The 23,738-nt window shown below is 42.1% G+C and overlaps 1 protein-coding gene across 2 annotated transcripts in view; it reads left to right on the forward strand.

Moving 5' to 3' along the window:
* The window catches only part of kcnab1a (potassium voltage-gated channel subfamily A regulatory beta subunit 1a), a 136,488-nt gene that overhangs the window by 90,364 nt on the left and 22,386 nt on the right, over nt 1–23,738 (forward strand). For both annotated transcript variants that reach the window (XM_051957857.1, XM_051957858.1), the window contains exon 3: nt 23,561–23,598. In XM_051957857.1, coding sequence (XP_051813817.1) covers nt 23,561–23,598 — 38 coding nt within the window. The remainder of the gene's footprint in view (nt 1–23,560; nt 23,599–23,738) is intronic.

Below are 23,738 nucleotides of genomic sequence, written 5' to 3' on the forward strand. Positions count from 1 at the left end.
ATTGGCTCTCAAACACACATCCCCAAGGCAAACATTATCGTGACAACGGTACCAGTACAAACACTCCGTATCTAGGTCTGTAAGATTATACACTAAGCACAAGGGAAAAAAACCATTACTGTGATGAAAACATTAGTGTTGCTGTATCATCCAAACAATGTAGCTTTCAGTGTTACAGGTAACAAATTCAGGAGCTTTTTTTTTTATTATATTTTTAGTTTTTTTTTTTAAAGCTTGTGTTTATTGATCAGACAGCCAGACGAGACTTGAGATATTGAACCTTCGGTAAAAGCTGAAAATTTTTACTCTCTGTAAGAAAAAAACATGACTTTTCTTGTTGTCATCTGTGGCTTAAGTACTGTTGATCATCAAGTGAACGACTTTTGATCAGCTGACCAAATCATCCAAATTAGTTTGCAGGTAAAGATGCTTTATCGAACCGTCTGATGTCATATTAATATGAAGAGTCAAAAAGATTTGAGTTGGAACATATTTTATTTCTAAAAGCATTCAGTTTGAATTCCCATTTGATGTGCTAAACAGTTCTTCAAAAATCTAAAAGCTCAGGCTTTTTAGAAGCACTGGTTCTTAATTTGCAGGCCTGAATGCCGACTGGCATACTAAAACACACGATCAGATATGTAGTTAATTTATACATGATATCAGAGTCCAGTTTTTGAGAACCTACAGTTAATTACTAACTCAGTTTCAGTGAAATATTTATTAGTTTTTCATCCCCAATTTCTTAAGGAAACTTCCTAGAATTGCACTGCTGATCCAGTCATAGTAGCTGCACACTAATAGCATTTCTGAATAAGTCATATGTCTTTCTCAAGCCCCTCCGCACCCAAAAAATCCTTCTCGTTAGGAGGAGAAATTAGAACTTGCTCAAAAGCAAACATTTCTCCACATCGGTAAAAATCTGAATACATAAACACTAACTCTGAATCATGTGATTAATGAGGCAATTCTTTGCTGATGCAGCAGTTTGGTCCTAACAGAATAACTCTGGTTTTCTTCTCTAACAGACCCTTTATGCAAAACAGATGCCTTCATCAGTCTAAATACACCTATACTGTGGTCCACATGGTTCAAATGTTGTCAGCCCATTAGATGACTATTATTAGTTGTTTTTTATTTTCTATTTGGGGTTCACATTGGGCAAACTGCAGCTACTGGTGGGCTAGAAGGTGTGTTATCTGCTTTGATCACAGATGAACAATAAATGACCCAGATTGTAGATGTGGTTGTGTGAATAGGTGCATGTAAAGCCCCTGCTGGTATTCTAAAGCCCAGTATTACGGCCAAATATTGCATCAAGTGTGAAGAACCAGATTTTTCAAATAAATGTGACCTGAAATCAGGATCTTTCCATCCCATAGAACACAAACTCCAGTCACTAAAGGGAAAGTTTCGCAATTGATCCACACTGTGATCCACACTACCAACCTCGTCACCTTTGAATGGACTTCATCACCTCACTAATTCCTGGCGATGTTGTAGATCAGACACATGAGTGTTTGCTGAAGTCCTACTGAGCCTAAGAGTTGGTTTAGAAGAATCCCAACTGGCCAGTGGAGTGATAACAGCTGATAATATCCATTTCAATCAAATCATGTGAGCTCACATTGCTAAAAAAAAAAAAAAAAAAAAAAAAAGAACTGCATTTGTACTGACAAGAGTCTATGCATACAGATAACACAAATTTTAAACTTGTGTCAAGAGGAACAATAATATCTCAGTATCTGACCTGCACCAGGATTAGGTAAAACTCCGTCCTCGCCATTATCCCTACACACAGGAGACCCTTGAGGGCGCAGATCAGCTACCATCCTGTTAAGCGGATCAGAACTTCTAGCTCTCCTGGGACACCAGCTTCAGCCAGCTTAGACAGGCTGACCTTCACCTTGTTTTGTATAGTTTTCACAAACAAGACTTGCTTTAGTCATGTTTTTGCGGCAGAGTTTACTTCTTTACTTGCTTTTGTTGTACTTCCAGTGTGTTCTCTAGTCTTTTGCTGCTTATTTTTGTCCCAATTTTAGACTACCTCCTGGTATTCACAGTCAGACCTTTGCATTTCACCAGAACTTCTACAAATCCCAGAGTAATTTCTGAGCAGTACCTCTGCTGACTAAGCTTCTTCATTTTCACTGAGGAGCTCTTGCTGAGCTCATATGGAGGCATCCTTGCCTGGATTTCAACTTGGCCCGATTACTATTCTCAGTGTTGTTTTTCAGCTGCTCCTGCCTGCTCTGTTTGCAGGCTAAACACAATCAGCACAATTGGCAAAAGAAGACACTGGCTATTTTTAGAGTTGTGATACATGCATCATTTCAGATGCTTGACATTAAATTTCACTGAATAGCACAGTGGGAAGTTTCTGGATTTGTTGAGCTGATTGGCATTTTAAAATCCCTGACCACTAAAAAACAACAAAAACGGATTTTGCTTATGCTTTCTTCACTGGAAATGCACTGAAGAATGAAGGCTGTAAACTTTCTGCACACATGTGAAGTTTGAGTTTGATACATCGAGAGATACACATGCTTTTATTTTTCTCTCCTCATACTGGTCGAGGCAGATGCCCACTGACCTTGAGTTTGGTTTCTTCCGGTTAAAAAAGTTGTTCCTTCTCATTGTCAGTTGTTGTTCTGTCTATAATAATACAGTCCTAATCGTAAAAAAGAATTCTGGGAATAGTCAGACCAAAATTTAGGTCATTTAAAGCAAGCAGGTCGTTAGGAGGAGTAATGCTGTATTGAACAGACAAGACAATGCCCTCCATAGAAAGTTTAAGTCATTACCCTCAGTCTACTGTTCCAGGACACCTGTTCAGAGGACTAAAAGACTCACGGCTCTCATCCCTAATGGTATTGATATACTTAGTGGCAATTACCACTCTGGCTTTGTCTTTGCTCAACTGTGGCACATTTGCCTCTCTGCACATTTGTATGCATGGATTTCCATTGTCTGCATTATTTTGTGACAGGTTGTTAATGATATTGTTGATGTCCTTTGCATTCTGTTAATTCCAAACTACTGCAGCAGAACAAATTCAGTCAAATGGAACAGTAAAGAGAACCGTGAAACTTGAACTATTGACATGTGACAAAATGTTATGACTTGGTGCTATATATTAAACAGACTTGAAATCAAACTGGAGTTCTTAGTGAGGTAGTAGACAGGGCCGGAGTGGGACTCATTTTCAGCCCTGGACTTTCATGCCTCAGACCGGCCCACTTTAGATCACAACCTATTACTATTAAAGTCATGTAATTCTAGTCCATCCATCCATCCATCCATTTTCTTCCCCTTATCCGGGGCCGGGTCGCGGAGGCAGCAGGCGAAGCAGGTCGTTCCAGACGCCCATCCACCCAGCGACGCCCTCCAGCTCTTCCTGGGGGATCCCGAGGCGTTCCCAGGCCAGATGGGATATATAATCCCTCCAGCGAGTTCTGGGTCTGCCCCGGGGTCTAATTCCAGGCGGACTTGCTCGGAAAACCTCCAAAGGAAGTCTCCCTGGAGGCATCCGAATTAGATGGCCAAACCACCCCAACTGGCTCCTTTCGATGCAAAGGAGCAGCGGCTCTACTCCAAACTCCCTCCAGATGTCTGAGCTCCTCACCCTATCTCTGAGGCTGAGTCCAGCCACCCTACAGAGGAAGCTCATTTCGGCCGCTTGTATCCGCGCTCTTGTTCTTTTGGTCACTACCCAAAGCTCATGACCATAGGTGAGGGTTGGAACATAGATGGACTGGTAAATTGAGAGCTTCACCTTACGGTACAACGCCCGCATTACTGCTGACACCGCACCAATCCGCCTGTCCATCTCTCGCTCCATTTTCCCATCACTTGTGAACAAGATCCCAAGATACTTAAACTCCTTCGCTTGGGGAAGCAACTCCCCCTCCCAACCCGGAGGGAGCAATCCACTGGTTTCCAGCAGAGAACCATGGCCTCGAACTTGGAGGTGCTGATCCGCATCCCTGCCACTTCACACTCGGCTGCAAACCGCTCCAGTGCGTGCTGAAGGTCACGGTCTGAGGACGCCAATAAAACCACATCATCCGCAAAAAGCAGAGATGCGATCCTGAGGCTCCCAAACCGAAAACCCTCCCCACCATGACTGCGCCTTGAAATCCTGTCCATGAAAACCACAAACAGGATTGGAGACAAGGGGCAGCCCTGGCGGAGTCCAACACCCACCGGAAACGTGTCTGACTTAGTGCCGAATATGCGGACACAGCTCTCACTTTGGTCGTACAGGGACCGAACGGCTCGTAGCAACGAGCCCGGGACCCCATACTCCAGCAGTGCCCCCAACAAAGCCCCTCGAGGGACACGGTCACAGGCCTTCTCCAGATCCACAAAACGCATATAGACTGGCAGGTCATACTCCCATGACCCCCTCAGCGGCTCCGCAAGGGTAAAGAGCTGGTCCGCTGTTCTACGACCAGGACGGAATCTGCATTGCTCCTCTTGAATCCGAGGTTCGACTATCGGTCGGATCCTCCCTTCCAGCACCCTAGAGTAAACTTTCCCGGGGAGGCTCAGAAGTGTGAAACCACGGTAGATGTCACACACTCTCCGATTCCCCTTTTTGAAAATAGGCACCACCACAGGCACTGTTCCCGATGCCCACGCGACATTGTATAGACGTGTCAACCAGGACAGTCCAACAATGTCCAGAGCCTTCAGCATCTCAGGGCGAATCTCGTCAACACCTGGCGCCTTGCCACCGAGGAGCTTCTTAATTACCTCGGCGACCTCTGCCACGGATATGGACAAAGATCCCCCCGAGTCTTCAGGCTCTGCCTCCTCCATAGAGGACATGTTTACCGGGTTCAGGAGTTCCTCGAAGTGCTCTTTCCACCGCTCGACGATATCCCCAGTACGGGTCAACAGTTCTCCACTCTGACTGTACACAGCCTGAGCGAAGCCCTGCCTCCCCTTCCTGAGGCATCGAATGGTTTGCCAGAACTTCCCCGAGGCCGACCGAAAGTCCTTCCCCATGGCCTCCCTGAACTACTCCCACACCCGAGTTTGAGCTTCCACAACCGCCACAGCTGCCCCCGCTGCCAACCAGGCTCGAAAAGTCTCCTTTTTCAGCCTGACGGCCTCCCTCACCACTGGTGTCCACCAGCGGGTCCTTGGATTGCCGCCGTGACAGGCACTAGTGACCTTCAGACCACAGCTCCTAGCAGCTGCTTCTGCAATGGAGGTTTTGAACATGGACCACTCAGACACCATGTCCCCAACCTCCCCCGGGATGCAGGAGAAACTCTTCCGGAGGTGGGAGTTAAAAACCCTACAGAAAGGGTCCTCCGCCAGACGTTCTCAGTTCACCCGCACTACACGTTTGGGTTTACCAGGTCTGTCCAGCAGTCTTCCCCGCCATCGGATCCAACTCATCACCAGGTGGTGATCAGTTGACAGCTCTGCACCTCTTTTCACTTGAGTGTCCAAAACATACGGCCGCAAGTCTGACGATACGACTACAAAGTCGATCATCGACCTTTGGCCTAAGGTGCTCTGGTACCAAGTACACTTATGAGCAATCTTATGCTCGAACATGGTGTTTGTTATGGCCAAACCATGACTAGCACATAAGTCCAATAACACACCACTCGGGTTCAGATTGGGCAGGCCGTTCCTCCCAATCACCCCCCTCCAGGTTTCTCCATCGTTGCCCACGTGAGCGTTGAAGTCTCCCAGGAGAACTATGGAATCCCCAGGCGGTACCCCTTCCAGGACACCACCCAGAGACTCCAAGAAGGCCAAATACTCTGAACTGCTGTTCGGTGCATAAGCACAGACAACAGTCAGAGTTTTCCCCTCCGCAACACGAAGTCGCAGAGAGACGACCCTCTCGTTCTCCGGGGAGAACTCCAACAAAGTGGCGCTCAGCCAGGGGCTTGTGAGTATCCCCACATCCGCCCGGCGCCTCTCACTTTGGGCAACTCCGGAGTAGGAGAGAGTCCAACCCCTCTCCAGGATTCTGGTTCCAGAACCCTTGCTGTGCGTGGAGGTGAGCCCAACTATATCTAGCCGGTATCGCTCCACCTCCACCAGCTCAGGTTCCTTCCTGGCCAGTGAGGTGACGTTCCACGTCCCCAGAACCAGTCTACGCCACCAGGGGGTGGCACGCCCAGGCGCCCGCTCCTGCCTACTGCCCGGTTGACATAGCACCCGACCCCGACTTCCTGCCCTGTAGGTGGTGGGCCTACTGGGCAGTGGCCCAGTATTACTTCTTCGGGCTGTGCCCAATCGAGCCCCACTGGCCCCCAAGGCTCAGCCACCAGACGCTCTCTTGCAAGCTCCTCCCCCAGGCCTGGCTCCAGAGGAAGGTCCCGGTTTCCCTAACCTGGGTGAGGTAGTGGCTTCACCTTTGTCTGTTATCATCAAGGTCTTCTGAATCACTCTTATTCTGGTCTCTCACCCAGGACCAGTTTGCCTTGGGAGACCCTACCAGGGGCTTATGCCCCGGACAACATAGCTCCCAGGATCACCGAGACACTCACACCCCTCCACCGCAATAAGGTGGCGATTCGACGGGGGGTGTAATTCTAGTCTTGTCTTGTAATTCTGTGTGTTTTTCTAAAATATTTCCAATTCAGTGCAAGCAAGAGTTGCTTCACAATGAGGATTTATTCCAACATGAGTGCACATCTCCAACATTATTCTTTACAACAATATCAGAATCTATATTCTGCTCAAATTAGTGTTCAAGGATAGCCAAGCCTTAAATATGAAATAAAAATATCAAATTTAAAAAACAAAAAAGTAAAATATAAAGTGTTGCACTTTCTAATAACACTATCATCTATTTTTCCTCTGCAAGGAAACAGTTCCATCACAACTTAAATTTCACAAATATGAGAACTTCAGTTAAAGGGCTAATCTCCAACACTATTCTTCACAACATCACAATGTCCATCCATCCATCCATTCTCTGTACACCGCTTTATCCTCACGAGGGTCGTGGGGGGTGCTGGAGCCTATCTCAGCTGACTCTGGCGAAGGCAGGGGACACCCTGGACAGGTCGCCAGTCTGTCGCAGGGCTACATATACAGACAGACATTCACACCTACGGACAATTTATAATAGTCAATTAACCTCAGCATATTATTGGAATGTGTGAGGAAGCCGGAGTACCCGGAGAAAACCCACGCATGCACAGGGAGAACATACAAACTCCATGCAGAAAGATCCCAGGCCGACCCCGGGATTCGAACCGGGATCTTCTTGCTGCAAGGCAAAAGTGCCACTGCTCCACTGTGCAGCCCATCACAATGGCATTTTTTTCCAATATCAAATATCAAGCAAGGGCTGCACAGTGGCGTAGTAGTTAGCACTTTCGCCTTGCAGCAAGAAGATCCCCTGGATCTTCTTGCTGCAAGACAACTCAACTGCACCAAATCCACTAATCACTGCACACATTAGCACCATGTGCTAACTGTGGCTAAAGAACCACATTTACCAAGACAACTATCCAGTACAAAGCCCTAAAACACACCAAGAAACACATTAAAGAGGTTTTTACTACTGGGAGCTGCAAGCCAACACCTAAAAAACAAACTAAAGCATTGGAGCCAAACCCAGTTCAGTGAGGAGAAGCAGAGGAAATGTTTGACTGCAGACATAAAGCAGGAAGACACTGAGCTGCTCAGGTGTTCCTGATAACACCAAGCAGCCACCTGGACAGCCAATAGGAACACAGATTACTGGAAGCTGGCTTAGTGAAGAAAATTTAGTTTAAAGTTGAAGCAGAAAGTTAACAGAGAAACTTGAAAACCACCTTCTGATACCTGAAATCTCTGAATTTTCACACAAAGAATGCCTGAAAATGTCAAACTGGTTTCATAGTAGAACCATCATTGTGAAAACGTCATAGTATGGTGTGTTGCTCAAAAACATTACAACCGGCTGACTCGGGTAGCTGAGGAGTGACACAAAAACAAGACAAACACTGGTTTCCAGGGGATTAGGAGGCTATTTATTTGAAAGAGTAAGTTTACAACAACATAACGTGAGGAGAAAAATCACAAAGTCTGTCTTTAGTTCAGCTGAAAATATTAGTTTTTGTCTTTTTTATTGACCAAACTTTTCAGGAAGTAGATGAAGAATAACTAAAGCTCTCATGTAGAAGTCCAACTTATTTTGGATCCTTGTGGAGAGTTTAGTCTTCGTGCTTCATAGCAAAATTTAATAAACCTAAAGCTTCCCTGTTGGCTCATTGGTGGAGTTTGTTCCTGAGCATCTGAACCTTAAATCCAGTGAGAGGACCATCTTGAGTCAGAGAACTTCAAGACCTTCCATCTGCTGGACCAGATGTGGCATCAGCTCCCTCTGAACATCTGGATGACAGGAGAAAAGACAGAAATCAAACACAGTTCACAGAAATACAATTTTTTCACTTTCATCATTTTATAAAAGTAGCATGAACTTTATTAAAATTGGACAGCATCAGTCATGAAAGTGAATGTTTTTATGTCATCCTATTCCCTTTCACTTGTGGGTTTTGTGTATTTATTATCTTTTAATGATAAAAAAATAAATAAAATGGGTCACTACTATCGTTTGGGCATAGAAAGTATTGGAACTAATGCTTGCTTGTTCACTCTGTTCCAGCATCTCACCTGTTCCTTCCATACTGACAGCAGTAATCCCCTCATCACTACTGGCCCTGCCTCTGACACTAAATCACATTTTTAAAATGGTCAAAATTCTCGGCACAAAACTCCACTTTTTGCAAAGCCGTCAGGTCAGTTTCATTAATGTAGACCTGAATCATCTTCTCACATAGAGCAGGTCTACATACACCAGAGTCTTCATTATATTCATTCTAATAATATTCACTCAATGAACAATCCTACCTCCCACTCTGGACTTGTGGCTCTTGGCTGCTGCTTGGTGCTGGATCTTTCTTCTGACTCTGAGGGGCTGCAGGACAAAGTTTCCCAGTTATGTGGTTGCATCATACTATTATTATATAATGTTATGTTTTACGTCACAAAGACACACAATTAATTGGCTTGATAATTAACTTGAACGGTGGTTTGCAAACTTCAAAAAAGTCCGTATCCGTTTCCTCGTCCTCATTTGTCGTTTCAAACCGCGAGCTTTAGTGAAAAAGTTTCCAATTTCTGCACATTCGGCTGCGTGTGTTTCCAGAGCTTTCCTCTTTTTAATTCTTAAACACCTCTGACCGTGTGCACGGGCGTGTTATGTCACGGTGTGTCTGCAAAAAAATAAATAAATAAAATAATAAAGAGCTGACAGTGGAGGCGGCAGGAACAGCGGTAGCAGCATAATGATCAACCCAGTGCCATGACTGAACACCGGCCCTCGCGGCCCAAACATCAGACCGGCCCACTGGGAATTGTCCTGGTCCTCCCGATTAGCCACATCGGGCCTGGTAGGAGATGTGTCACATTCAGCAGATGCAATTTTCTTTTAATCTGCATGTTTAAGATGAGAGATTTTTCAATAAAGTCGAAGGAGGTGATGTAATTTTAAGAACTTTGTAGAAAAATTATCAGACACAAACAATTTTTCAAATCAGAAGGTATTGATTTCTCCTACACATAGACATAAACTGATTGAGGAAATAATCTTCTCTTGCTGGATGCTTGAAGTGGCTGTAAAGAGCAAATTAGATGACTAGTGTTGAATTAAGTCTTAAACAACAAAGTGAAAGGTATCTCGCTTGTAGTGCAACACAGTTTTTTATTGTAGTTTTCAAGCAATGTAGTAGCAGCCGATTTTCTTCCTGCTCATCAGGAATTGTTTCTTGACAGTAAAACATGTCACAAGAACCTTCAGACATTCCTGCAGGTTAAATTGGGCTGATCAGACTCTGCCCTGCGACAGACTGGCGACCTCTCCAGGGTGTCTCCTGCCTTCGCCCGAGTCAGCTGGGATAGGCTCCAGCACTCCCCGCGACCCGAGTGAGGATAAAGCAGTGTATAGAGAATGGATGGATGGATGATCAGACTCTTGAGGTGATGAATAATTCTTAAAAATTGACTAAAACGGCTACAAACAGGAGCAGAGTGGCTACAAAACCGAGGCTGAGAATTTGCTGTCCAGATGCCCCAATTTGATACACCAAATTCAATTAAAGTTTTTTCTTATAAACCGCAGTCTTTTTTTAACATTGCATTTGTTCAGCTACTGATGAAACTGATGTCTCAAGGTTTTGTTCATGATAGTGTCTACAGAAAGTAAAAATTCAAAGTTGAATTCATGATATGATCATCGAATTTGATGAGCAATTTAACACATTGGTTGCTTTTATTATGACAATTATGTAAAATATTTCAACATACTTACAATTCATTCTTTAATTCAGGGATGTGATTTTCCACGAATTCGCGGAATTCCGCTTTTTTCAGGGATGGGAATTTACCGCGGATCCGCGGATTTCATTTATTTGAACGCTGATTTCACAAGTTTGAACACTTTATTGTCGCTGATACTCCCGCGCGATGGTAACGACGTTAACGATAGCTTGTTAACGACGATTGTAAACGGCCCAGCGATTGGAAGTCGCTGCGCCACCGCCACAACACCCCCCCCCCCCCCCGTCAACAACTTTCCGCTAAAATCAGAACTTGCTGATCCCATCCCTGTTAATTGTAATGCAACAATAAATAACTTGAATAAAGTCCAACTTGATCATATGAATACTGTATTATTTTGTAATGTACCATAACACTGAATAGTCAACCTCTAATTGGATATGTGCTGGTTCCTCCCATCTTTTCTCTTTCTTGTTTAGAGCCATGTCTACCTGTTTGTTTGGACTGTAAAATATTTAACATGTCTTTTTTTTCTTTACTGAAGTAGCTATCAAATATTAATTGCCTTCGAGGCTTTAATGCAAAAGAGGAATTCATGAGTAGCCCGAAAGAAAATGATCACATTTACATGTTTATTGAATCAATTTACAGATGAAGTTGATGACTATTTTTTGTAGCACTTCAGAGAAATTGAATGTGAACTTCTGTGATTATCTGTGCACCATGTTTGGCAGTTAAACCTTGGAAATTGTCAACCTGCAATGGACTGCAGCACTGAAACTCCTAGGTTAACTAAAACATTGATTCAGTTCATTGAGCTCGTTCCCAGCACAAAGCATAAAAGCAAGACAAAGCACCTGCTGCCTGCTTTCTGATGTTTCTGCCTCATCGCCAGTGTCTTCAACATCACCTGCAGATGGCCAGAATAAATCCCTTATAACTTGGCAACCTTTGCAGCATCAGTCAGCAAAACCTTTGATCTTGTTTGGTACCTTCTCTGCACTGCCAGTCGCAGGTTTCCTCTTTAGATCCAACAAGTGATGGATGCATTGAATGAAAAACTGGTACCTTCTGTTACGGATGTAAGGAACAAAGTCACTGCAGCTAAGATTATCTGTATAATATCTGTATATTGGCATATAGGCTATAAATGTTAGGGTTTGGAGAAAAAAAATACACAAACATTCCCAGACTTCCCAATGGCCTGGCTGCATCTTTCTACAAACAAAACTTGCTAACTCTCTATCCATAAACAATTTCTGACCATGTATGTGCATACTCCCCTTTCATTGAAGTCAGTACAGTGTAGTTTCTTTCAAGATCAGTGGGGAACTCCCATGTAGACATTATAACACCAAGATACTGATATAAGGTGTCGCATTAATGTCATATAATGCTGGGAAAGCCCTGCATCCTCATGTTGGTCTGGTATCATTTCATATTTCTGCAACACTGAAAATGATTTAATCGTAATTGACTAAACTGGCTGTTTACATTATTGAATAAAAGGGACTGTGAAGCTGAAGCAAAATGATTTTTCCTGCTGTGATCGCTTGATTACATCCAAAGAGGCCTTGCGGTGCCAAGCAGGAACTTTTGTTTTTCAGGGTGTAATGTCTGGCTCAGAGGACAACTCTGAGCGCTGTAGCCCCAGGTGGTTCACGGTAGACTGAGAGGCTTGATTCAAACTGGCTGAGGCGCTCGGTGCGGAAAAGGTCAACATAATGCCAGCTGCCTGCCACATGCTGCGCTCAGGGCAGACGTGATGCTGGCTGGGGAAGAGGAGGAAGAGAGGGAGGGCAAAGAGGAAGATGCTAAACGGTCTTTCATTGTTTCACTTGAAGGAATCGCGGCAAGATAGATGAGGATGCAGAGTGTGTACCATATGTGTGTCCGTGAGTGTGGCATGTGTGCAAATATGCTCACAATTCTGCTGCAATTTTATAGCAAAATTTGTTAGAGTGAACACTCACCTACAGTGCAGCAGACAGAACAAATAATGAAACACACATTCAGTCACGTTAAATCAGGAGGCAGTCATTTGTTTCCATGTGTCACTGGTTTTGTGAACCACAACCAGGAGGCAACGCAACTGTCACAGGAGTCACACTTGTTAAAGAGCCAATCTGCAACTGCATGATGATGCCTCGAGAGAAACATGTCTCACCAGCACCAGCGTCATTTACATAATGGTTTGAAGACCTCTCTTCACAGAAATTCATTGTTTCTGGCTGTTCAGAATTCCCACAGCCTATTTCCACACTTCATTCAAACAACATGCTGAATGCAGCCGCCGTGATCGTGAGATTCAGGCCAGTTTTCAAGCCGTAACAAGCCAGGTTTTTTTTTTTTTTTGTATAACTAACTGTTAGATTAAAACAGATGTTTTTGTTTTGAGCTGTTTTATGAAAATCTCCATCTTCATCTATCTTTGTGTGCTGCATTATTGCTGCACTCTGAGTGAGGCCCCTAGGCTGCTATCAAAAGTGCCAAACTTGGACGAAAACCAGAATGTGTTTTAGATGAAACATCCAGAAGTTATGCAACAATAGAGGAACAAATTGACCTTGACATTGAGAGACTGACTTTACTCTGCAACTACAGTGAAAGCAATAATTGCTGCTGCATTTAAGTTTCAGAGCATCATTGCTAGAATTCACTTGAACACGTGAACCTTTGAAACCTTTAATGCCTATAGTAGGACTGTACAGAGATTATGAATTATACAACACTGCATAGAGCCATTTGAGGTCCCATTACTATGATGGATTACAATTTTATTCAATTTAATGAAGCTATTTTTCAGATTAGTTTACAGTTATTTAAAAAAAAAAAAATTCAAAAAAGGATTCGATGCCTTGACAGGAAAATGGGCAATGGAAGCATCACCACTTAGATGTGTTTGATGGGCTGTTAACTGTAAAAAAAAAGATGACTTATTGTTGTTCAACTTAACTCTAAGTTTCCTGATCCACTCCCCTTCAGTCTGTCGATTTTCAGCAAACTGAATTATATTTCATTAGTTTGATTTATTTACCCATATTTAACTCAGATATTCATATTGTACACGCTGTAAATGTGTGTAGCTGAAGAATTAATAGCAGTATTCGTTTAAGTTTCTGCAGATTTAACTTCTCCATTTCATTTTTTTCCCAACCCTGATTCTTTGTATTGGGTTCATTTGCTGTGTATGAATGTAAGAGGGTATTTGTATGGGCAGATGAATTAAGATTTTGACCACACTGCCATTATCTCAGGGACAGAGTGCAGTATGGAGGGAGGGGTGACGAGACGAGATCAGGGAAAATGAATAGGAGAGGGAAAAGGACGGATATGACTCCCTCCTGGCAGTTTTGGCTTTGTCCTGCCACTTTCCATCTCTTATTCGGTCTGTCTTTTGTGTAAACCCTGATTCCTCTCTCTTCCACTCCAACCCTTCCTCCACTCTCTCTTTATTTAAACTTCCCCTTATCACAGGTTGAGAAGATAAAATCTAGGACACACACTAATACTCAGAGCATTAATAAGGTGCACATGTAAATATACAGTACTGTACAAATGTTTTAGGCATTAATCAGATTCTTATCAGTCACGCAAATACATTAATGAGGCATCTGAATTTCTAAAATCCATTCTCCTGCATGATAATGAGCCCAAACAAGCAGCCAGAGTCATTCAAAGTGGCCATAATCATGCATAACTTTAAGACTTAAAACAATATCAACAGGTGAGCTACATAAAAATTCACCCCATTTACAGGTGTCATGGATGGGCAAATTAGCTACAGAGATCAAAACTGTTATTGTACAAGCCTGAAACATGTTTATTTATACTGTAAAGTTGGACATTTTCACATGGGGGCCTATGGGGTTTGACTCACTTTTTGAGTCAGTATCAAGTGGCCATTTGAGGAATTGCAGTTTGAGACTTTTGGTACAATTCCAGTTTCTTGGCCCGTTTGACAGCTTTGTAAAATGTAAAAATTACAGAGAAGACATTAACTGCAGGTTGTAAATTTGTGAAACTAAAAATTTAGAATAATTTCTAGACCATGACGGGTTGTTTTGATCATGAAGTGAAATATTTGATTGCTCAATTCCTTGTCTGTCTATGCAGTGCATCCTGGTAGCTTCATTAGAGAGGCCAGGTGCCTCATTAGCATGAAGATGATGTGTTGACTACTTTATGCAAATGAGGAGCAGCAAGCATAAACCCACAATTCTACAATTTTATTGAGCAGACGCTTTCATCCAATGTGATGTAGATAATGGTATCAGCAGTTTGTTTACTTATACCTTGGCAAACTTCTGAAAAACTCACCACTATCGATTTATAATGAAGACATTCAGCAGCTGCATGGCTTGTTTCTTGCCTCAGATGTTTTCAGAAACACATTATGGTGAACTTTTTGTAATTAAAGAGTAAGTCACCCAAAGTGCTGCCATGTTGGTCTGGTCTGAATTCCAGGGGCAGGCAGCTTCTGAGTGAAGCTTTCATCCTGTCAGGTTTAGCCAATGTTTGCAGAACTGTAGGAGGGTGAGGCCTGTGTTGGATTCCTGTTGAAGACCACCAGTCAATATTTTATCAAGGCACTGCCAAGTCAATGTTGGGAAGTGATTCCTCCTGTCTGAAAACATGCCTGTGAACACTTACCGTTACGTCTTGGCTTCATTTTTCAGACCCAAAGGCTGCTGCTGGATCTTTAGCACTAGCAGTCTTACAACTCATCGTATGGCCTCCTCAGAGCCCTGATTTCATGCCGTCAGTCTTGGTCACCACGTTGAGAAAAGGAAAGATGACGTAAAGAGAAGGTTTGGAAGCACATAGGATGGAAATGGGATAAATAAAAAATGAGGAATGTAGGGGGAACAAATCTAAACAGGAATGAGCATGGATAATCTCTACCTAAAGGTCCACTTGTTACCTTTTTTTTAGAATTTTCAAATCTATTTTAATGTCTCAACTGAATGAAGCTGGTTGACCTAAACCTTGAATTTTAGAGACACAGGTGTCTCTCTTGCTTTGATGTTTAATTTTTCCATCTTACCTTTTCCCACGTCTTCCTTCCTGAAATACCTTCTCCCCCAATTTCTGCTCCACTCCTAATCTTTTCTTTTTTTTCCTTCCTCCGTCCCTGTAGGTATCGTTCTCCGAGGACGCAGCTGCTGGTATAACCAGTTTGTTTGGTTATTAGGTTTGATAGAGGTTAGCTGTGTGCTGAGGCAAGATCAAGAGAGGGTTTGACACACACATGCACATGTACACAATTGGTTCAACAACCCCAGTCGAAGATGCTTTGCAACATTTTCAGATGATATTAGCTGTTTTATCACAACAAATGAAAAGTAATTGTTTATTTACTGCATGCCAGCCTTGTATAATGAGGTTCTCTTCACTCAGTACTGCTCCCCGTTTTCCCTGGCAGCGCTCCAGAATGACAAACCTTTTACAGCATCCCCCTGAAGCCGACAATAAAGTTGTTAAAATTCACTCTAGTTTATTTACTTTTAGGGCCAAATTCTGAAAGTCAATTTAATAATAATCAGTTATTTCCATTCCACTGACAATAAAATAGCTTGTTCCACATTCAGACTGAGCATAATTGAACATCAAGTCAATTTACATGCGTCTGAAAATGCCACATACCGTGGAATGATTCTGTCTGTTGATGTAAAAGTCTCTCACCGGTTCATGGAAAGTGAATCGATTTGTTTTAAACTGATTATGCATAGAGAAAGAGTCATGGGTGGTGGATTAATTGATAGGTGATTAGTAAATTCAACACGGCCTCTCTGCACAGGCTGTCCTTTGCTACAGATAATCCACTGAAAACAGCCAACAGAGCAACCACATGGGGTTAAGCAGTGGCTTCACCGTGGTGTCAGCTCACACAAGGGCACCAACAAGGCTAATTAGTTGGGGAAATGGATAAACAGAGTGGTTGTATGTGCATTTTAACCTCCAGCCCTTCTGTGAGAACTTTATTTTTGTAATTCTGTCCTCTCACACTACACCACACGATCCATGTCCGTATTTTTTTCCCAGAGCATTTGCTGCACTGATGCGGCACTACTGAGAAATGAATTGTTAAACTGGTTCTCCCAGAAAATCCTGCAGTCCTGCAGTGTAGGCTGGAAGTCTGCATGTGTTACTGTGGTACTTGCATTTTGCAGGAGAGATACTGAATGGACTAAGACGTACTACAGCCTCTTTACTATAACTTCTATAACACTTTCTCTCAACGGGTTTCTACTTTCTTGTACTTCAGCTTCATCTTTTAAAGTCACCAGCTACATGGTCCAACATCCTAATAACGATTTCATATAGTCACAGTATAAGGGGGATCAGACATCTTCAGCCATGTGCCACTTGTTCTTTCTCATTGTTCAGTCTTTTCACCCTCCGTATAGTAAGAATTGTAATTGTCACCTTGATGGATTCTTGTCTCTCCTCCACTCAAGTAGAAAATCACCTCCAGTTATGCTCTGCATTGGTGCAATCACTACCAAGTCGCTTGTCCAAGTACATTTAATTTTATGAATTCTGCTGCATCGTTTGCAGTTTTTCATCACATGAATTACTGTAAAATATGATGCAAGTCATGGTAAAAGTGCTGTATTACAAATTTAATGTTAACAATCCTGTGTTGATTCAACTCTGTTTTGTATCCTGCAGTTTGTGTTGTTCTGTATAGCTGTTGGGTCCAAGTGTTTCTAGTATTTTGTCAGCCTGGTAGGGGAATAAAGAACAGAAACTTTTTTTTTGGGTTTGTACTTTGTTACATTGTTCTCCATCTGTTAGCAGGAAACTGAAACCAAAAGAGTAGACAAGACAAATACAGGTAGAGATATAACAGGAGACGAAGGAAAGAAATCAATAACGTTTGAAGTATAGTACAGGAGACAAAGGCATGCAACAGAACTGAAAATAGGTGCAAAGGATGGTGTGTTTGAGAGAGAAAGTTTTTGTTTGTGCTTGGCTGTAAATATATATATATTATATAAAAATATAAGGTGTGATACAAAATCTTCAAACCTAAACTCACACAGACTTCTGATCCTTTCGTAACAGCACAGAGCTCAGTTTACAATCTTTAAAGGATTAGAAAGGATTTAAATGAGCTCCTGCACAACAAATTCTAATTCTTCATGCCTTTTTTAATGATAATGGTGCATCCTAGAGGTTTGTGTTTAGGAAGATTGCATAAGTTCTTGCTTTGATTTCAACTTGTCTGATCTCATATGGGCAGCTATTGAATCCTTTGAAAAAAGTAACTTCTTTATACATAACGTTAATTAACTGTTACATATATTTATTAATAACTATGTCTGTTAGAAGATAATTGCATAGTTTTCCAAGCTATCTAGATAAACTTTTCAAGTATAACCAGCTCAGAGATGTACTGTACCACTCCACTAAAACTGGAAATTAATTCAACAATACAAAAAAAAAGAAAAAGAAAAAATGAGTCAGCCTTTCCATGTAGTCAGACTGGCTGAAAGTGCTAAAAAGAGAGTTAGGAGGTCAGTTAAACTGAGACACCACAGAGAAACGTTTAATCTAAATGTGTGTCATCTATCAAGCTGCCAGGCACAGGACTGGATTCAGTGCTGAACATTCAGGTAAAAAGGACTCATATAAAGCTGAGAGAATGAATTAAACCTGTGGCCAAACTGTCACATCACCCTCTTATTCCCTCGTTTTCACTTTTTTCTTGCACAGCTGTGTACATGTTAATTTTGTCGAGATTCATTTGCCCTGTCAATTTAAGTGCTTGACATGTGGGTGCAGGGCCGAAATGTCATCAAAAACAAAAATGTTTAAGTAGGAAACTTGAACTAGACAGAAAAGATTGAAGAAAATGAAGCACCAAGACATCTTGATATATTCCTGTATGGTTAATATAGATGTTTGAGACTCTCCAGTTGCTTTATTAGGTGTTAGTTTGAGCTTGCTTGTAGATTTGAACACTTTGCAGCTTTAGAAAAAAGCTCTGCAAGGTTATCAGATTTACTACTGTTGCGTAGCAACATCACGCAACTCTTCCAGCACTTTTCACCAAGCAGCTTCCAGTTTTGTTTTGTTTTTTTCAAAGAGCTGCTTGTCATTCACAAGGCTTTAATTTCCATCAAACAGAACTCAGTTGAGTCCGTAAGAGTAGCAGTCTTGACATTAGAGCTCTGCAGGGTTTACATCCCATGCTGAGCCTCCCTTCAGGCACAAAGCTCAGAGCTGCCACTGGACATCGTCCTCTGTGATTACAGTTTCAGCACATTGGAGATGGCCTGAAGGCATGATTGAACCCACACACACTAACAAACACAGAACCTTGACCTTTACCATTATATGGTGCTGTAAAGTTGCAAGAATTAAACATCTTCATAACCCATGAAATGTCCTCACAACTGAGCCATAAATCTCACAAAGACGGCAAAACAAGCCTAAAATTAAACCTGCAAGCAGCATTGGACTGGTCCTCACATTGTTGCTGGTCGGCAAATCCACACATCCACCAGGTGGCGCTGAGACCGTGTATTTCGGCCTGTGGATATCATCAGGACTGGACTCTGATCACACATGTAATATTTCAGGCAGATTGAAGCACATATGGGGCAGTTACACAGCATTTGTTGTCCATCCACCAGGTGGCGCTATCACTCTGACTGTATATTGGTCTATTTATGTCATCAGGACCGAACTCTGATCATACATGTAAAATTTCAGTCAGATTGGAGCATGTATCGGGCACTTATACACTACTTACTGTCTAGCCACAAGGTGGCACTATGACTGTGACTGTATATCAGCATATGGATGGCAGGACTCTGATCATACATGTAAAGTGTGAGGCAGATTGGAGCATGTTCAGGGCAGTTACACAGCATTTCCTGTTTCACGGCGAATTGTCAAAATCCAGGGGTCACCATTTCCACGTCCTCAGACTTTTGCGGAACATTTTGATAACTTTTGATCACCCATGCCTGTTGTACATTTTGGCCAAATTTCAGCTCTCTCGGTGTTACCCTGTTTGAGTACATAACTTTTGAAAATGCCTAAAAATGACCGAAAACACTTAAAAATGGCCAGTTTCCTGTTGGATTATGAGCATGTATGTCAATTACATTTTTATGTGTCTTGACCAGTTACATATGTCTACCAAATTTCATACCTGTAGGTGACACATACTGGCCGTAGTAAATGTTTGAAATTTTCCAGGTGGCGCTATGGAGCCATTTTTCCATACACATGTGATATTCATATAAAATATCAAACTCTTCAGCAGTTCTGATGTGTGTGGTAATTTTGTCGAGTGTTTGAGCATTTTTAACCTGTCAAAAAGTACTTTGTCATGACAACGATGCGTTGCCACAGCAACAACGTTTTATGAATCGTCAAAATCCTCACACTGTGGCATCATCTAGGTGTGAACATTGAGCTGTCCAATTTTTTAGAATGATATGACAAAGTATCAGGCAATGGCACATGCAAATTTAATGACAACTCCTCCCTGTTTTCAGTAGGTGGCGCTATGAGTATTTCTAAATTCATGAGTGTGGATGTATGGTGACCCGGACTGATGTCCATCATATGAAGTTTGCTCCAGATTGGACTACGTGCAGCTGAGATATAAATAATTCAATTTCCAAGGCGAAACATCAAAATTTGCCACGCCGCCACAGATACGCCGTTTGATGACGAGTCACCATTTTCTCTGGGAATCATCATCAACATGTTTAGGCTTCACCAAATTTAAGGTGAATCTGATTAACCTGCTGACAATAGTACATCAAAGTGTAAATAAAGTATTTCCTGATACCACAAGGTGGCGCTATGACTGTGCATGTATATAACTACATGAATGTGTCGTCAGAGCGGGACTCTGATCATACATTTCGAAAAAAAATTTCAGGTAGATTGGAGCATGTTCAAGCGAGTTAGACAACACTTCCGGTTTCATGGTGAAGGATCAATATTTTTGGGGGCCCCCATGACCACGCCCCAAGACCTTTGTGGAGCATTTTGATAACTTTTCATCAGGAAGGTGAATCTCCCATAAAATATCAAATTTTTTGCCAGTCCTGATGTGCATGCAAAGTTTGATGTGTTTTGGGGTATGTTTAAGCTGCCAAAAGAGTGAAGAAAAAGAAACCCTAGGGTTTCAATAGGGTCCTTTGGCACCGTTGGCCCTCAGCACCATCGGTGTTCGGACCCTAAAAATCCCAAATATACGCATTTCTACACAGACATTGGTAAACTTTACATGACTGTGTGGATAAGGACACGTATTGCACATCATGCATGTACTGTACAATAAAGATGACCTGCAATAACTGTACTGCAGGTGCTGTTGAGGCTTGCTCAAGTTTCCATGGTTACTGGTATTAACAACATCTAAACTGTTTCCATCAGCGATTGCCGTGACTTCACCATCAGCCTGCCCCTTCCTCTGCTGGAAAAACTTTGATTATGATTCTGCTGATGATGCACGTGGAGAAAGCAGCTTTCTTCTCCTTATTTAGTTAAGATAATATTATTATGCACCAACAGATTCAATAGATCCTTGGGGTGTCATCTGTAAGTTAAACCTCAGGGGAGTTGATGGTATTGCAATGTACGAAATAATGAGCTCTGCTGTATGAACCTCTCTACTGAAACGAGCAGATGGTTAAGTGCTTTTTCATTGCCTGCCGTCTCCGAGGGTTGTCAGTTGTCTCAAGACAGTTGAGTAGCGGGGGTCAATAAAGTCAGCAGAAGAATTGTATGTTCATTAGGTGTGAAATTGTGGGCACTGGGGCATTAGAGAAAGAGAGAGTGAACAGAGAGAAAGACAGGGATGGAGAGTCTTATGACCTGAAGGGAATTAATAAATATCCTCCCCAAAAAAGGTAATGCTTAATTGGCTGGAGAGGTTGCATTGTTTTCCTCATTACTATTCTAAAGGAACACTCACAGAAGGAAGGTTAAAAGACGATGGACTCTTCTACCCTACGATGATAAAGTTTTAAAGAAGTCAGTAGCCCCAAATCACATATCTGCCTCAAAGCGCTATGCAGTTTGAAAAATTTGCCTTTCTCAGAACACAGCATAAAATGTAGGGGATCCATTCAAAATGTGCGGATCACATACATTTTATGTTTTATGTTAAAGAATAAATATCAGCCTGTAGGACTGGACAGTGTGTGAAAGTAGGTTCTTTTACAATGTCAATATATATCAAAAGAGGACAAATAAAGTATACGTAAATATAATGTAAATAAAGTGATGTTCAGAGCAACAAACTCTTCTGTTGTACAAAATCAGTACTGCAACTATTCTCTGTTAATTGAAAAATCCATCCATCCATTCTCTATACACCGCTTTATCCTCACTAGGGTCGCGGGAGGTGCTGGAGCCTATCTCAGCTGACTCAGGTGAAGGCAGGGGACACCCTGGACAGGTCGCCAGTCTGTCGCAGGGCTACATATACAGACAAACAATCACACTCACATTCACACCTACGGGCAATTTAGAGTAATCAATTAACCTCAGCATATTTTTGGACTGTGGGAGGAAGCCGGAGTACCCGGAGAAAACCCACGCATGCACAGGGAGAACATGCAAACTCCATGCAGAAAGATCCCAGGCCCAGGCCAGGATTTGAACCAGGGATTTTCTTGCTGCAAGGCGAAAGTGCTAATCACTACTCCACTGTGCAGCCCCTAATTGAAAAATCAACCTAACTAATTAACATAGTCAAGCTTTTAATTTACACTCATGTAATTAGCTGACATGTTGACACAATTAACAATAATACTGACTAAAAAACAGTTAGATTTTCTCAAGGTTGCTGCTGAAAAGTCCCAGGAGACCGTCTGAAATCACTGCAGAACAACAGTTTACGTGTAACACTTGAAGTATCAGTTACTGCGTATTGGCCTTTATAATCTTAATATTTCAATTCTCAAAAACTGACATTTACCTTAAAAATACCACCTATATACCATCTTTCAGTCAGCACAGGGTGCATAAACTCAGATTTGCTGTAAGTATAATACCAAGAACTGTTTATCATTCAGCTGTTTCATGTGATACAGTCCTTGACATTAAATTGGGAAACAGAATGTGGTGGAAGTGTCCTTGGACTTGCTGCCAAATTTCAAATGTAAACTGCATATTTTGTCAGGCAATTCAGATCTCTTTCCAACCTCCATTTCAAATATAAGCCTTTATATATAAATATATGTATATAAGCCTGGCTTTCTGTCTGGCAGAGTTTTAGATAGCTGAAACTGTTTTGACACAATTGGAATTGGAAGCATTTTCTGCCAAGCTGCATTCATACATCTGAGGGAATGTTCAGAGGACTTAGTGTCTCCTCAGGATGGGGAGGCTCAGCCTTTTGTCTTATTTATCAGCAGTGTTTGCAGGGCATCAGGGACATATAGTCATATGTGTGTGTACACATGCAGATAGACACAAACATAAATATGCATGGCCATAGCAAATAGTCATCAGGGAAGACATGAGCTCTCTTTATACATGATACATAACAATGCTGCCTTAGGTTGGTAAAGTGATGGCATTCTGTTATTGAGACATAAATCACTTCTATATGAACTTTCCTTGCAGCTTCACTCAGACACACCTGTGATAGTGATGAGGAATACTTGCCAAATGCATGAGAGTGGACATCAACTTTCAGGGAGCTTCTAACAAACAAAATGAATTCAAAACTAGCTGCAAGCTGATCAAACTGTCCATATAACAATGGATAGCTTTAAATCAGTATTAAACAAGTTTTCTACTGAAGGATTGTATAACATTCATTTAAATGATACCTGGGAGACTTTCTTGCTCATCACTTATGCGCTCCTATCTGTTAATGTGACATCATGCATTCAGACTTGTGGTGCAGTATTGAAGGGGATACACAAATGCTACTAAGTAAGATCGTCCTTGAAACTTAAATGCAAAAACAACGGTGACATGTTCAGATGATGTCACGCTAACAAAAAAGAGAGCATGTCTGAAAGAGACAAAGTCCTTTCATCCGCTCTCACGAGGTGAACCTTCAATATCGAGCAGCTCTGAACAGGAGAAATTTTTTCTCCTGGGAACCTGACAGCCTCCCTCGACTGGTGTCACAGCCAGGGATTAGTTGTGTTTACTTCATGATGTCAAACAACACAAACACACACAGACACTGACAGAAAGGACTGACAGGATGGAAATGTACCATAATGATGAAATTTTTGTGTCTCTCTCTCCCCTCCAGGTACGTGGGTGACATTTGGGGGACAGATAACAGACGAGGTATGAAACATTTTCTTTCATTCAACATGTTTATTTGACTTCAATGCACTCTGGTCATTGTTTTATTGATTTGATGTGTTATTGAATGGCCGGTGAGCTGCAGTGGGTGTACATGAACACCGAATGCATTTTTATGGGCT

This window comes from Acanthochromis polyacanthus, chromosome 13, assembly GCF_021347895.1.
Source record: "Acanthochromis polyacanthus isolate Apoly-LR-REF ecotype Palm Island chromosome 13, KAUST_Apoly_ChrSc, whole genome shotgun sequence".
Taxonomy (NCBI): Eukaryota; Metazoa; Chordata; class Actinopteri; family Pomacentridae; genus Acanthochromis; species Acanthochromis polyacanthus.